At 35.6% G+C, this 12,545-nt stretch overlaps 1 protein-coding gene across 2 annotated transcripts in view; it reads right to left on the reverse strand.

Moving 5' to 3' along the window:
* The window catches only part of FAM126A (family with sequence similarity 126 member A), a 105,666-nt gene that overhangs the window by 22,593 nt on the left and 70,528 nt on the right, over positions 1–12,545 (reverse strand). For both annotated transcript variants that reach the window (XM_030308091.1, XM_030308092.2), the window contains exon 8: positions 1,242–1,358. In XM_030308091.1, the coding sequence (XP_030163951.1) occupies positions 1,242–1,358 (117 nt within the window). The remainder of the gene's footprint in view (positions 1–1,241; positions 1,359–12,545) is intronic.

Raw genomic sequence — 12,545 nt, forward strand, 5'->3', positions numbered from 1 at the left:
AGTCACTATTGTTCTATCCATGAACAAAAGGATAATGAATCAAATATTACAAGGCACACAAAAAGCAAGAAGAAAACAACCCACTGTCAAGAGACAAAGAACAATGGAGCCAAATTCAAAGATGATTCAGATTCTGTAGTTATCAGGGAAATTAAAATAACTATGATAAATAGTTACACGGAAAACATGTGTGAACAGATGGTGATTTAAGCAGAGAGATGGAAACCATAAGAAAGAGTCAAATGAAAAGACTAGAAATAAAATAGTAACAGAAATGAAGAACCTCTTCAGTGGGCTCATTAATAGACTCAACATCATCAAGAAAAAAATCAATGAATGTGAAGATAGGTCAATAGGAATTACTAAATCTGAAACACAAAGCAATAAAGAGAGAAAATAAATAGATCAGAGCATCCACGAGCTGTGGGACAATATTAATGGTCTAATGCAGGGGTTGATAAACTTTTTCTTAAAGGGCTAGATAATAAATATTTTAGGCTTGTGGGCCATACAATCTCTATTGCAACTACTCAACTCTGTCACTGTAGCTCAAAAGCAGCCATAGGCAATATGTAAACAAACAGATGTAAATGTGTTTTAATAATAAGGAAACAGGCAGCAGGCCATATTTAGCCCAAAGATCACAAATTCTGCCTTTAGTCAAGAAGCTTATAATCTACTAAGACAAATTAAAGTATTGAATGAATATAATGTAAAGTATAGTAAAATATATATAGTAGAAGATAGGGTTCAAAGACAAATACCAGTATCTAAGGCACTAAGCAAGACTGAACATCAGTATTAGAAATTAATAGTAAATTAATAATAAACTTTATGATCAAAGAAGCTCTAAGTGTTTTTCAAGATTTAAAATTTCTGGAAATGGAAAAAGATCTTCATTGGGAAAAAAAAGCTATTTGGAAATTACAGCAAAAAAAAAAAAAGAGTAATGAAAAAACTGTGAGTATATGTGGGTGTTGCTAATTTTCATTCTGTCCTTGAGTTAAAAAGAAAGATGAAGTGTTTTAGTTGGTTACAAATTCTTCAGAACATTAAGAGATATGTTTTAAATAATAAAACTATTATCAAGATCTTGATTCATATTCTTTCACAAAAATATGCTGATTGTTTATCCAATGAGATTCTAATATAATAACTATAAAATAACAAAAGCAATAACACAACAGACTATGATTTTCCAGAGAGATCAAAGATTTACTCTGTATATGAAATGAACTTACAAAGCAAAATAAATTCCTGTTAACATTTGTACCATGAACCCTGAAGAAACTGGTATCCTGCTACTTATTCCTTTGTATTTTCTTACATGTTGTCGGGGATAGCCACAAACACAGATTCTAGAAAAAACAAAATAAATATATTTGTCAAATTGGTAAAAATTTAGGTAGTTTATTTTTTTTTAACATTTATAAGGAAACAATGTACTAGATATGCTCTCATAACAAACCTAATAGCTATGAAACAAAGAATCTATCCAAACAGAACATTTGTCTAGAACATTTTCTTAGGCAAGTGAAACTGAGGGGAAAAAATATATAAAGCTAGAGGTATGTTATTATATAGTTATTTCACTAATTTCAATCAATCCAATAATTGATAATTTTTAGTTACCATAAAACCTACTACATGAAATTTGGTATTATTTATCATAAATAGATCTATGGTATGATCTTCTATTCCTGACAAAGTTCTTGACACAAACTGCAAGCTCCAAGAAAATACTCTAAAATTAGACTCAAGTCCCATATAATACACTATAATAAATTTCAGGTAGATTGAAAATTTTAATGTTAAAAAACCGTAAGAGAAATAAAACAGAAGCAAGTAGTTACATATTCTTTATAAGTTTAAACATAACATCAAAGGTAGAATCCTAAAGACCAACAGATTTTACTAATTTTTGTAAAGAAACTACCATGAACAAAGCTGAAATTTAAAGTATTTATTATAATGAAGAATATTTAAGGAGTACGTGTATTTACTATAGTGAATAGGAAGTCACCTAAAGGTCCAACACAGAGAACAAATCATATAAATCATTCAGAGAATACTATGAAACAATTAAACATGACGTTTTGAAAGCTTATTTAAATGGCAGGGGTAAAAACTGTACATAACACATGTTTGGAATAAACAAATAGGTGAATGATGTGTGTGTTACTGCCCAAAGATCATACACAAAGTTAGAGTTGTCTCTGGGCCTTGAGATTCTAGATTTATTTTCTTCTTTATATGTATTTCCTAAATTTTCTATGATCAACACGCACTGCTTTTAAAACAAACAAAAGTAAGTTCCTATTTTTAATAAAATTAGAAAATAGCTGTTTTCTCATAACATGTTGTGGTTGATATAATAAAACTTCACTTATGATAGTAGTAGTCAATAGATTGTCATTATTTACCCCCTCCCACATGTAATTACTACTTAGGACTTAATATTTCCTCCACTCAGTGAATCTGAGCCTTCATTTAAACATGCTAAAGTATATCACAGACCATTTCAAAAATATACCCTTGAGAATATCATTAATTCAAAGAAACTTTATTTTTTTTCAATTCAAAGTAACTTTAAAGTAAAAATAAAAATTCATTTAATACTGAGAAGGATCTTAGAACTCTTTAGAACCAAGAGTAAAAAAGGAACAGGGATACTTTGGAATATTTATGTTCTCTCCCAAGTTCATATATTGAAGCCTCAATTCCCCAATATAATGGCATTTGGGGACCCTTGCGAATAACTAGGTTTAGATGAGGTCATGAGGATGGGAACACTCCTTGATGGGATTAGTGCCCTTATTAAAAAGAGGAAGGGGGCCAGAATCCACTCTCTGACATGGAAAGACACAGTGAAAAGGTGGTTTCCTATAAGCCAGAAAGAGGGCCTTCACCACAAATCAAATCTGCTGGTACCCTGTCCTTAGATTTCTTAGCCAGAAGTGTGAGAAATAAATATCTATTGTTTAAGCCACCTAGCCTACGGTACTTTATTAAAGCAGCCTGAGGTGACTAAAATAAAAACTGAAAAAAATTAACTGTACCTGAAATAAAACCAATTCAAATTTTGTTTGATATTATAAAGACTTATATCCAAACTAGAATAGAAATTCCTCTTACTATCTAAAGAAGCAAGCTCAGAAAAAAATTTTTTTCCTTACACTTTATATACCTTTATGATAGGGATAGTAGTAAATAATAGAGAATCAATACACAAAAGGTAGGATTTTTTCAATTAATGCATTTCTTCATTCAGTAAATAATTTTTAAAGATTTACATTGTGTCAGACACTAGGAATGTAGATGAAACACGTAGTTCCCTCAGGGATTTACCATCTCATCATGGAGACTGTGTAGTAAACAAATATCTGCAATGAATAAGTTATAAAGGTGGCAAAAGGAGAGAGTGGTAAACTCTAGTGGAAGAAGCAGAGGGTCAGAGAAGGCTTCCCAGAATGAGCCTTGAAGAAAAAGTGGCATTTTCCTGGCGAAAATACAGCAATTGGCAACAATACAGAAGGATTAAACAGCACGACACCAATGAGATTGAGAATAGAAAGACACTAGAAAAGTAACAGAGATGCAAACTAGGGGTCAGATCATGGAGTATTTTATAACCTGCCAGGCTTTATCATGCAGGCAATTGAAAGCAACTGAAGGTTTTTGTTTTGCTGTTTGAAGCAAGAGAGTGACATGATCAGATTAGTCTTGATAATAGTGTTCCTCTGGAGAGGAGACTGTCAAAATAGCCCATGAGTGAGATGAAGGTGGCTTGAGGTAAAGAAGTAATGTGGGGAGAAGGTGAAAGGGTGGGATTGGAGTCCCACTTAAGAAGTATAATCATGGGGTAAGACTGAAGAAACAAGAAGAGTGTGTAATTTTCCCACAGTTAGTTTGGATAGCTGGCTGGATGGTAGTGTTATTAAACGAACTTGGACAAATAAGAGATACTGTTTTGGAAGATGCTAATTATCAGATATGTTGATTCGTAGGTATATGGTATAGATGTCACTTTTGTCTGCCATGAACTCTCCCCCTGACACTAATGTTTTCCATTAATAGCACCTCTAACCCTCTTACTTTTAGGAACTAGTCTTCTTCTATATCATCAAGTATAACCATGTGATTGTGGTATAAATAAAATAACAAAATTACCCGTGACAAGAGGTCAACACCCTAACATCTATTTTTACTTCTTCCCTTTAATGACATAAGGTATGCTCTCCTCCACTCCCCCCCACCAATTTTAACTAGAACAATAGCCACCTGCTAGAGATCACATTTCCGAGTCTTCCTAGCATCTGGGTGTGACCACGTGACAAGTTCTGGCCAATGATCTGCTAACCAATGTAGTGCAACTTCTAGGTTGTACCCTTAAAAAGTAGTTGCATGCCTTTCACTCTTTTTCTCCATGCTTGCAGGATACAAGGCACATGTAATAATAGTGATCCATCACCATACAGAGAAGAGTAATATCCTAGGGAATGGCAGAATCTCAAGAAAGAAGGAGTCTGAACACCTGAGAAACATAACCAATCTACCCCCAGACCATCTACCAGCTTGGACTTTTATGTGAAAGAAAAATAAATATCTATTTAAGTTACCATTATTCATCTTTGTTATAACAGCCAAACCAATATTTAAACTGATATAGTACTCTTCCAATAAAACTACCAAATGTGACCCCAGAGGGGTTTGTGAAGCTTCAGGCTTACAACATCAAAGCCTTTTCGCTGCCTTGTTTTTCACAATAAAACTGGGAGAGAGGTTCTTTCTTCTGAGTTCATTAAAGGTAGACAATGTAAGCTTTCAGCTGCTTGTGGTCACTGTTCTTACAACCTAGAAGCCTTACACAAAGAAAATACAAAGCTAACAGATGAAGAAGATGAGATGAGAGAGAGATGGTAGAGAATATCCAGATTAACATTTGAGCCTCTGGATCTAGTGGATCTTGAGGTCAGTTCCATCCCTGCTCTTCCCAGGAACAAAGAGCCAAAAAATTTTCCCTTTAGCATAATCTAGTTTTATATAGATTATCAATTAGTTGCAGCAAAAAGAGTTCTAACTTTTACAAGGTAAGACATCTTTTTTTAAATGTTTAGTTATTGGTAGGGGGGAGGGTGGGCAGAGGGAGGGGAAGTCAAAGGATCTGAAGCAGGCTCTGTGCTGACAGCAGAGAGTCTGATGTGTGTCTTGAACTCATGAACCATGAGATCATGAGCTGAGCCAAAGTCAGACACTTGACCGACTAAGCCACACAGCTGCCCCTATAAGACATCTTGATAGAGATGGCTACAGGATTGGATATATACGTTTAGAATCAGGAAGTATAGGATTCAGGATAGAAGATATAGACAGAAGAAGAAGTTATTGCTATTTATACACAATTTTTTTTTTAATTTTTTTTTCAACGTTTATTTATTTTTGGGACAGAGAGAGACAGAGCATGAACGGGCGAGGGGCAGAGAGAGAGGGAGACACAGAATCGGAAACAGGCTCCAGGCTCTGAGCCATCAGCCCAGAGCCCGACGCGGGGCTCGAACTCACGGGCCATGAGATCGTGACCTGAGCTGAAGTCGGACGCTTAACCGACTGAGCCACCCAGGCGCCCCATCAACTTTTAAATTTACTTGAGGTAAGAACTAGAGAGACAATTCTCTCAAACACCAACACATAAGTAAGATTCACAAGGGAAATAGGATTCCAGGTTCTCTGATTTTCTGTATCAGCTACCCATACAGAAGTAAACAATCATATGTTAAAGGATGAACTACAACCTTTATTTAGAAATGCAAAGGATTAGTCTTGGTCCATTCAGGCTGCTACAACACAGTACAACAAACTGGGTAGCCCCCTCTTGAGGGTTGTAGACTTTTCGTTGTATCCTCAATGGCAGAAGGAAGAGGGAACTCTGGCGTCTCTTGGCTATGACAGCACCTCCTAATACCATCCTAATACCATCATCTTAGGTGTTAAGATTTCAACATATGAATTCTGGGGGGATACAAACATTCAGACCGCAGCGGTTAGTTTCTCATAACTACTAAAACTTTACCCATTTGTAGGAATTAACTGCAGGAATTTTGCATTTCTCAATGTAAGATTTTTTAAAAAATGAATTATTTTACTTAATCATAGTTATACTTAGTGGATCATAAATTCGAAGTGGAAGAGGTCATCTATTTTTCATTCATTCAACAAATTGTTATTACGTTCTACTGTATGCCAGGCACTTCTCTAAACTCTGACAGCAGTGAACAAAACAAAGTTCCTGAGCTCATGAAGTTCCAGCAGTTGACAGACTATGTATCAAATGAACAAACAAGGTGGTTACAGTGTTATAAGTGCTAAAAGAACATAAACTCAGTAAGGAAGGTGCTATTTGAGAACAATGGTCATGGATTCCAAAACCAGACAGAGACCCCACTAAAAAGGAGAACTATAGACCAATTTCCCTGATGAACATGGATGCAACAATCCTCAACAAGATATTAGCCAACCAGATCCAACAATACAGTAAAACAATTATTCACCACAACCAAGTGGGATTTATACCTGGGATGCAGGGCTGGTTCAATATCCACAAAACAATCAATGTGATTCATCACGTCAATAAAAGAAAGGACAAGAACCATATGATCCTCTCAACAGATGAAGAGAAAGCATTTGACAAAATACAGCAATGTTTCTTGATAAAAACCGTCAAGAAAGTAGGGATAAAAGGAGCATACCTCAAGATCATAAAAGCCATATATGAACAACCCAACGCTAATATCATCCTCAATGGGGGAAAACTGAGAGCTTTCCCCCTAAGGTCGGGAACAAGATAGGGATGTCCACTCTCACCACTGTTATTCAACATAGTATTGGAAGTCTTAACCTCTGCAGTCACACAACACAAAGGAACAAAAGGCACCCAAATCGGCCAGGAGGAAGTCAAATTTTCACTCTTCTCAGATGACATGATACTCTATATGGAAAACCCAAAAGATGCCACCAAAAAACTGCTAGAACTGATTCATGAATTCAGCAAAGTTTCAGGATATAAAATCAATGCACAGAAATCGGTTGCATTCCTATACACCAACAATGAAGTGACAGAAAGAGAAATCAAGGAATCGATCCCATTTACAGTTGCACCAAAAACCATAAAATACCTAGGAATAAATCTAACCAAAGAGGTGAAAAATCTATACACTGAAAACTATAGAAAGCTTATGAAAGAAATTGAAAGGGACACAAAAAAATGGAAAAAGATTCTATGCTCCTGGATAGGAAGAACGATATTGTTAAAATGTCAATACTACCCAAATCAATCTACATATTCAATGCAATCCCTATCAAAATAACACAGCATTCTTCACAGAGTTAGAACAAATAATCCTAAAATTTGTATGGAACCAGAAAAGACCCCGAATAGCCAAAGCAATCTTGAAAAAGAAAACCAAAGCAGGAGCCATCACAATCCCGGGCTTCAAGCTGTACCACAAAGCTGTAATCCTCAAGACAGTATGGTACTGGCACAAAAACAGACACTCAGATCAATGGAACAGAATAGAGAACCCAAAAATGAGCCCACAAACGTATGGCCAATTCATTTCTGGCCAAGCAGGAAAGAATATCCAATGGAATAAAGACAGTCTCTTCAGCAAGCGGTGCTGGGAAAACTGGACAGCGACATGCAGAAGAATGAACCTGGACCACTTTCTTACACCATACACAAAAATAAACTCAAAATGGATGAAAGTCCTAAATGTAAGACAGGAAGCCATCAAAATCCTGAAAGAGAAAACAGGCAAAAACCTCTGATCTTGGCTACAGCAACTTCTTACTCAATACGTATCCGGAGGCAACGGAAACAAAAGCAAAAATGAACTATTGGGACCTCATCAAAATAAAAAGCTTCTGCACAGCTAAGGAAACAATCAGCAAAACTAAAAGACAACCGATGGAATGGGAGAAGATATTTGCAAATGACATATCAGATAAAGGGTTAGTATCCAAAATCTATAAAGAACGTATTAAACTCAACACCCAAAAAACAAATAATCCAGTGAAGAAATGGGCAAATACATGAATAGACACTTCTCCAAAGAAGATATCCAGATGGCCAACCGACACATGAAAAAATGCTCAACATCACTCATCATCAGGGAAATACAAACCAAAACTGCAATGAGATACCACCTCACACAAGTCAGGATGGCTAACATTAACAACTCAGACAACAACAGATGTTGGCAGGATGTGGAGAAAGAGGATCTCTTTTGCATTGCTGGTGGGAACACAAGCTGGTGCAGCCACTCTGGAAAAGAGTACTGAGGTTCCTCAAAAAACTAAAAATAGAACTACCCTACAACCCAGCAATTGCACTACTAGGTATTTATCCAAGGAACACAGGGATGCTGTTTTGAAGGGACACATGCACCCCAATGTTTATAGCAGCACTATCAACAATAACCAAAGTATGGAAAGAGCCCAAATGTCCATCGATGGATGAATGGATAAAGAAGATGTGGTATATATACGATGGAGTATCATTCGGCAATCAAAAAGAATGAAATCTTGACATTTGCAACTATGTGGATGGAACTGGAGGGTATTATGCTAAGCGAAATTAGTCAGTCAGAGAAAGACAAATATCATATGACTTCACTCATATGAGGACTTTAAGAGACAAAACAGATGAACCTAAGACAAGGGAAGCAGAAATAATATAAAAACAGGGAGGGGGACAAAACATAAGAGACTCTTAAATATAGAGAACAAACAGAGGGTTGCTGGAGGGGTTGTGGGAGGGGGGATGGGCTAAATGGGTAAGGGGCATTAAGGAATCTACTCCTGAAATCATTGTTGCACTATATGCTAATTAATTTGTATGTAAATTTAAAAAATTTAAATTAAAAAAATAAAAAAAGAACAATGGTCATGGAAGGCCTCTCCAAGAAAGTGACATTTGAGCCAAGCCCCAAAATCATCTAATCCTATCCACCTGCATCATTAACTGATAAAGAGCATCTCTTTACCTTCTTTTCGTCATTCCTTTTAATAATCAAGAATTCTCTGACTTACTTTTCAGGTCTCAGATCTCTCTATTTAAGGATATTCTTTTCTCAGAGATCCCTCATTGAATTTAAATAAAATGCAGAACAAAATAAAAATGATCAATGCCACATGAATGCCTGACTCTTCTTTTCATCAAAGAAGTATCCTGAAGTTTCTCTGAATTTTACAAATTCAAAACATAGGCACCCAGCCCTACAAAAGAGCAGCTGGGTGATATTACTCCTATTTCTGTATTAAATTTACTCTTTGGTCACATATAGGTATCTCCCCAAGTCATAAACCACATTAAAACAAAAATACTTTGGGGAGGCATATTTTGTAAATACATCTCTGGGAGAAGTTCTAAGTATCATTTTTTAAGTGAGGAAAACTCTTGCCATGATTCTCATTCTCTGTTGGGCTGTCTCATTCCTAGCCAAAAGTAAACTTTTGAGAGTGTTGTCAATATATTTTGAGTTACCACAAAATAATTAGAAGGCACAATTACAATAAGGCTAACTGGAGAGAGTATTGATTCATGAATATACCAGAACCTAAAGGAGAAAAGAACATAGATTAGCTACTGCCAGATCATCAGACCAGTAAGTAAAATCTAGGTAGAAAAAGGGAAAAAATGTTTTTCTAACTTTTAGTTTGAGAAATATTTAAAATTTGGTCCAGTTCTACTAAATTTGGTCCAGTTCTACTTCCTATCCATCTGGGTAAAAGTATAGACTATAAAATAAAACAAACTAATTTCAAATCCTCTTCCTTTTCTGCTCTGCTTTTCAAGTGAGGAGAGGGGAGATGAAAAGGCCAGGCAAACAGAAAAAGGGGAAATAAGAACTGCCTATCCAGTAATGAGCACTTTTCTGTTCTCATGCTTCTGCTTTTTGAAATTAGGAGCTTAATAAAGTCTAAATCTTCTATCACTTTCCTCAAAAGAACAGCACATACGAAAACTGTTCTCAAGTTGGAGGAGATGTATTTTAATTGGGATGTAAAGGATGGAGAAGATTTAGATAAGTTAAAAAACAAGTTCACAAATAAGAAGCAATGAAAAGTCAACTGTAGGTTCTTTCAACAAGGCATGATTTAGTATAAGACATGCTCTCTAAATGTCAGTAATAGCAAACAGGCAAGAAAAAAAAAGATGCTATGCATCCACAGTAAGCATGTGTGTTCAGCATTAGTGTACAATATATAATAGCTGTCATTTATTGGATGATGACAAAGTGGCATACACATGTTAAGTGATATATGTAAAAACATATATTAAGTGGTTTATGTCATATGTAATATAGGATATACACATATAATTTTATCAGTCAGGAGAATTAATCCACAGAATGGCTTAATTGCACTAAGGGTATCCCTAACAAAAAATAAGAAGAAATCTGTTTAGGTGGTCAGGAAAGCTGACGTAGAAGTGTGGAGAGGGGCAGGGTTTTACTACAGATACACAAGAACAAATACACTGATCAAGAATCCATAGCAGTACATATCCAAGTCAGTCAGCCAGGTGATTCACCATGTGAACAAAATTAAGAGTACCTTAGACAATGAGAAATAATTTAACTTACTAGCTTAGTACAGTTTCATCTTTAATATTTATATTCCACACCAAAAGCAAGATAAGCCATCTGTTAAACAGCCTTATATTATAAGAGATGTCAACAGTAAAAAAAGAAACTTATTTCCCACAATTTAGAGGATTTGGGTATATACTAACAAAACTCATTTGCAGTATTGGTGGTTATAGTCCTTTTAGGAGGGCCATATATAATGTTTAGTATTAGTGAAAATAAAAATTTGACTAAAACTCATTCAGTCTAGTTCTTGCCTCTTTTCAGGTCTCTTCTTCAAGTAGTCCATACACACTGCACAGGAGGAAAATACAGGCTATCAAGTTGGCCTTAAGTCTGAACCAGGAAAGCAAAGCTTATAGCAACCAAAGATTTTTGCTGAGTAGAATGGATTTGCAAATTTTCTTTTTTTTTTTAATTATTATTACTATTTTTTTTTTTTTAGAGAGAAAGCACGAGTGAGAGAGAGGGGCTAAAGGAGACAGAGAGAGAGAGAGAGAGAAAGAGAGAGAGAGAGAGAGAGAGAGAGAGAGAGAGAGAGAGAAACTCGAGCAGGTGCCACACTGAGCTTGGAATCCAGCAAGGGCTTGATCCCACGACCCTAGGATCATTACCTGAGCCAAAATCAAGAGTTGGACACTCAACCAGTGGTGCCCCTAGAAGGGATATGTATGTATGGGTGGAGGGTGGGAAGCAACCAAGATTGTTTTAATTACTTCCATAATTCATTACAATCAGAAGGTTAAGGAAAGAATGGGATACATTTGTCACTGAATCTAGCTCAAATGTTCCATGAAATTTTTCGGGTTGTATCCTTCCTCCTAGATAACGCAATCATTTTGGCATAGTTATCATCAACAAACAAACTGAGTAGCAATCTAAAACAACTGCCACGTGGCCAAAAGGGCTGGATTAGCCGTAGTGTGATACTAGGACCAATATCATCAGGAAGCTCCTATTCTTTCACTATCATAACCATTTATAACTTACTTGCCATCACAGTGCTGTAATCAATTTTCTTTCCATAGACATGGACTAGGCTTTGCTTGATCGGATACAAGTGTTTTCTAATTCTTTTCTATTAGTCTTAAAAATGTACAAAATATCTTAATCAGAATATTTGATAAACGATTCAGGAAGTCAGGAGTTACGAGAAATTAATAACTAGATTTTAAACCATTGAGAACACAGGAATAGGGAATCTAAAAAAACAAAAGTAAACTAAAAAAGACATGTATGACAAATTTGATAGAGTTCCTCTTATATATCTTCTGTGGCTTAAGAGTTAGCATTACTTAAATAGCTTAAGTCTTTTGGATTATTTAGACCTCTTTCCTCCCTCATTCTCTTCCAGCTGGTGAACATTCGTACAAAGATTTCCTTTTTTCAATTTTTCTTTGGTGGCATAGAATTAATCTAATGTTTCTCTACTAAAATCTTGGCCAAAATCCTACAGCTAGTTTTTAATTGTATTTCTCCTTGTTTTTAAAACAAGATATTACTTGTGCTTTTGAAGGATTACGCAGTTCCCTGGTTAGTTAAAATTGGTATCTTAGCAATTTTCTACCAAAAATGTGAAAGTAATTATATTATAGGGCAGTCCATAGGAGTCACACAGGACAGAAACCAGTGATATATGTTCTTTCCTGACATTTCCATCAGTGGTTTCAAGAAAACATCAATAGTCATTCTTATTTAAGAGGTTGTATTATCTGTCTGTATTAGAATATTAGAGCTTCAAATGTATTAGAACATTATTCCTGGGTCCTACCATCTAAGACACTGCTTTAGAGTATACTTGGGCTTTATAGTGTAAGTTCTACAGGTAAAAGTTGCTACATCAAGTTACCCCTTAAATAAATGTTTCTGAAGGGCTGGTCCTCACATTCATTTTAGTCC

Source organism: Lynx canadensis, chromosome A2 (genome assembly GCF_007474595.2).
Source record: "Lynx canadensis isolate LIC74 chromosome A2, mLynCan4.pri.v2, whole genome shotgun sequence".
In the NCBI taxonomy this organism is placed as follows: Eukaryota; Metazoa; Chordata; class Mammalia; order Carnivora; family Felidae; genus Lynx; species Lynx canadensis.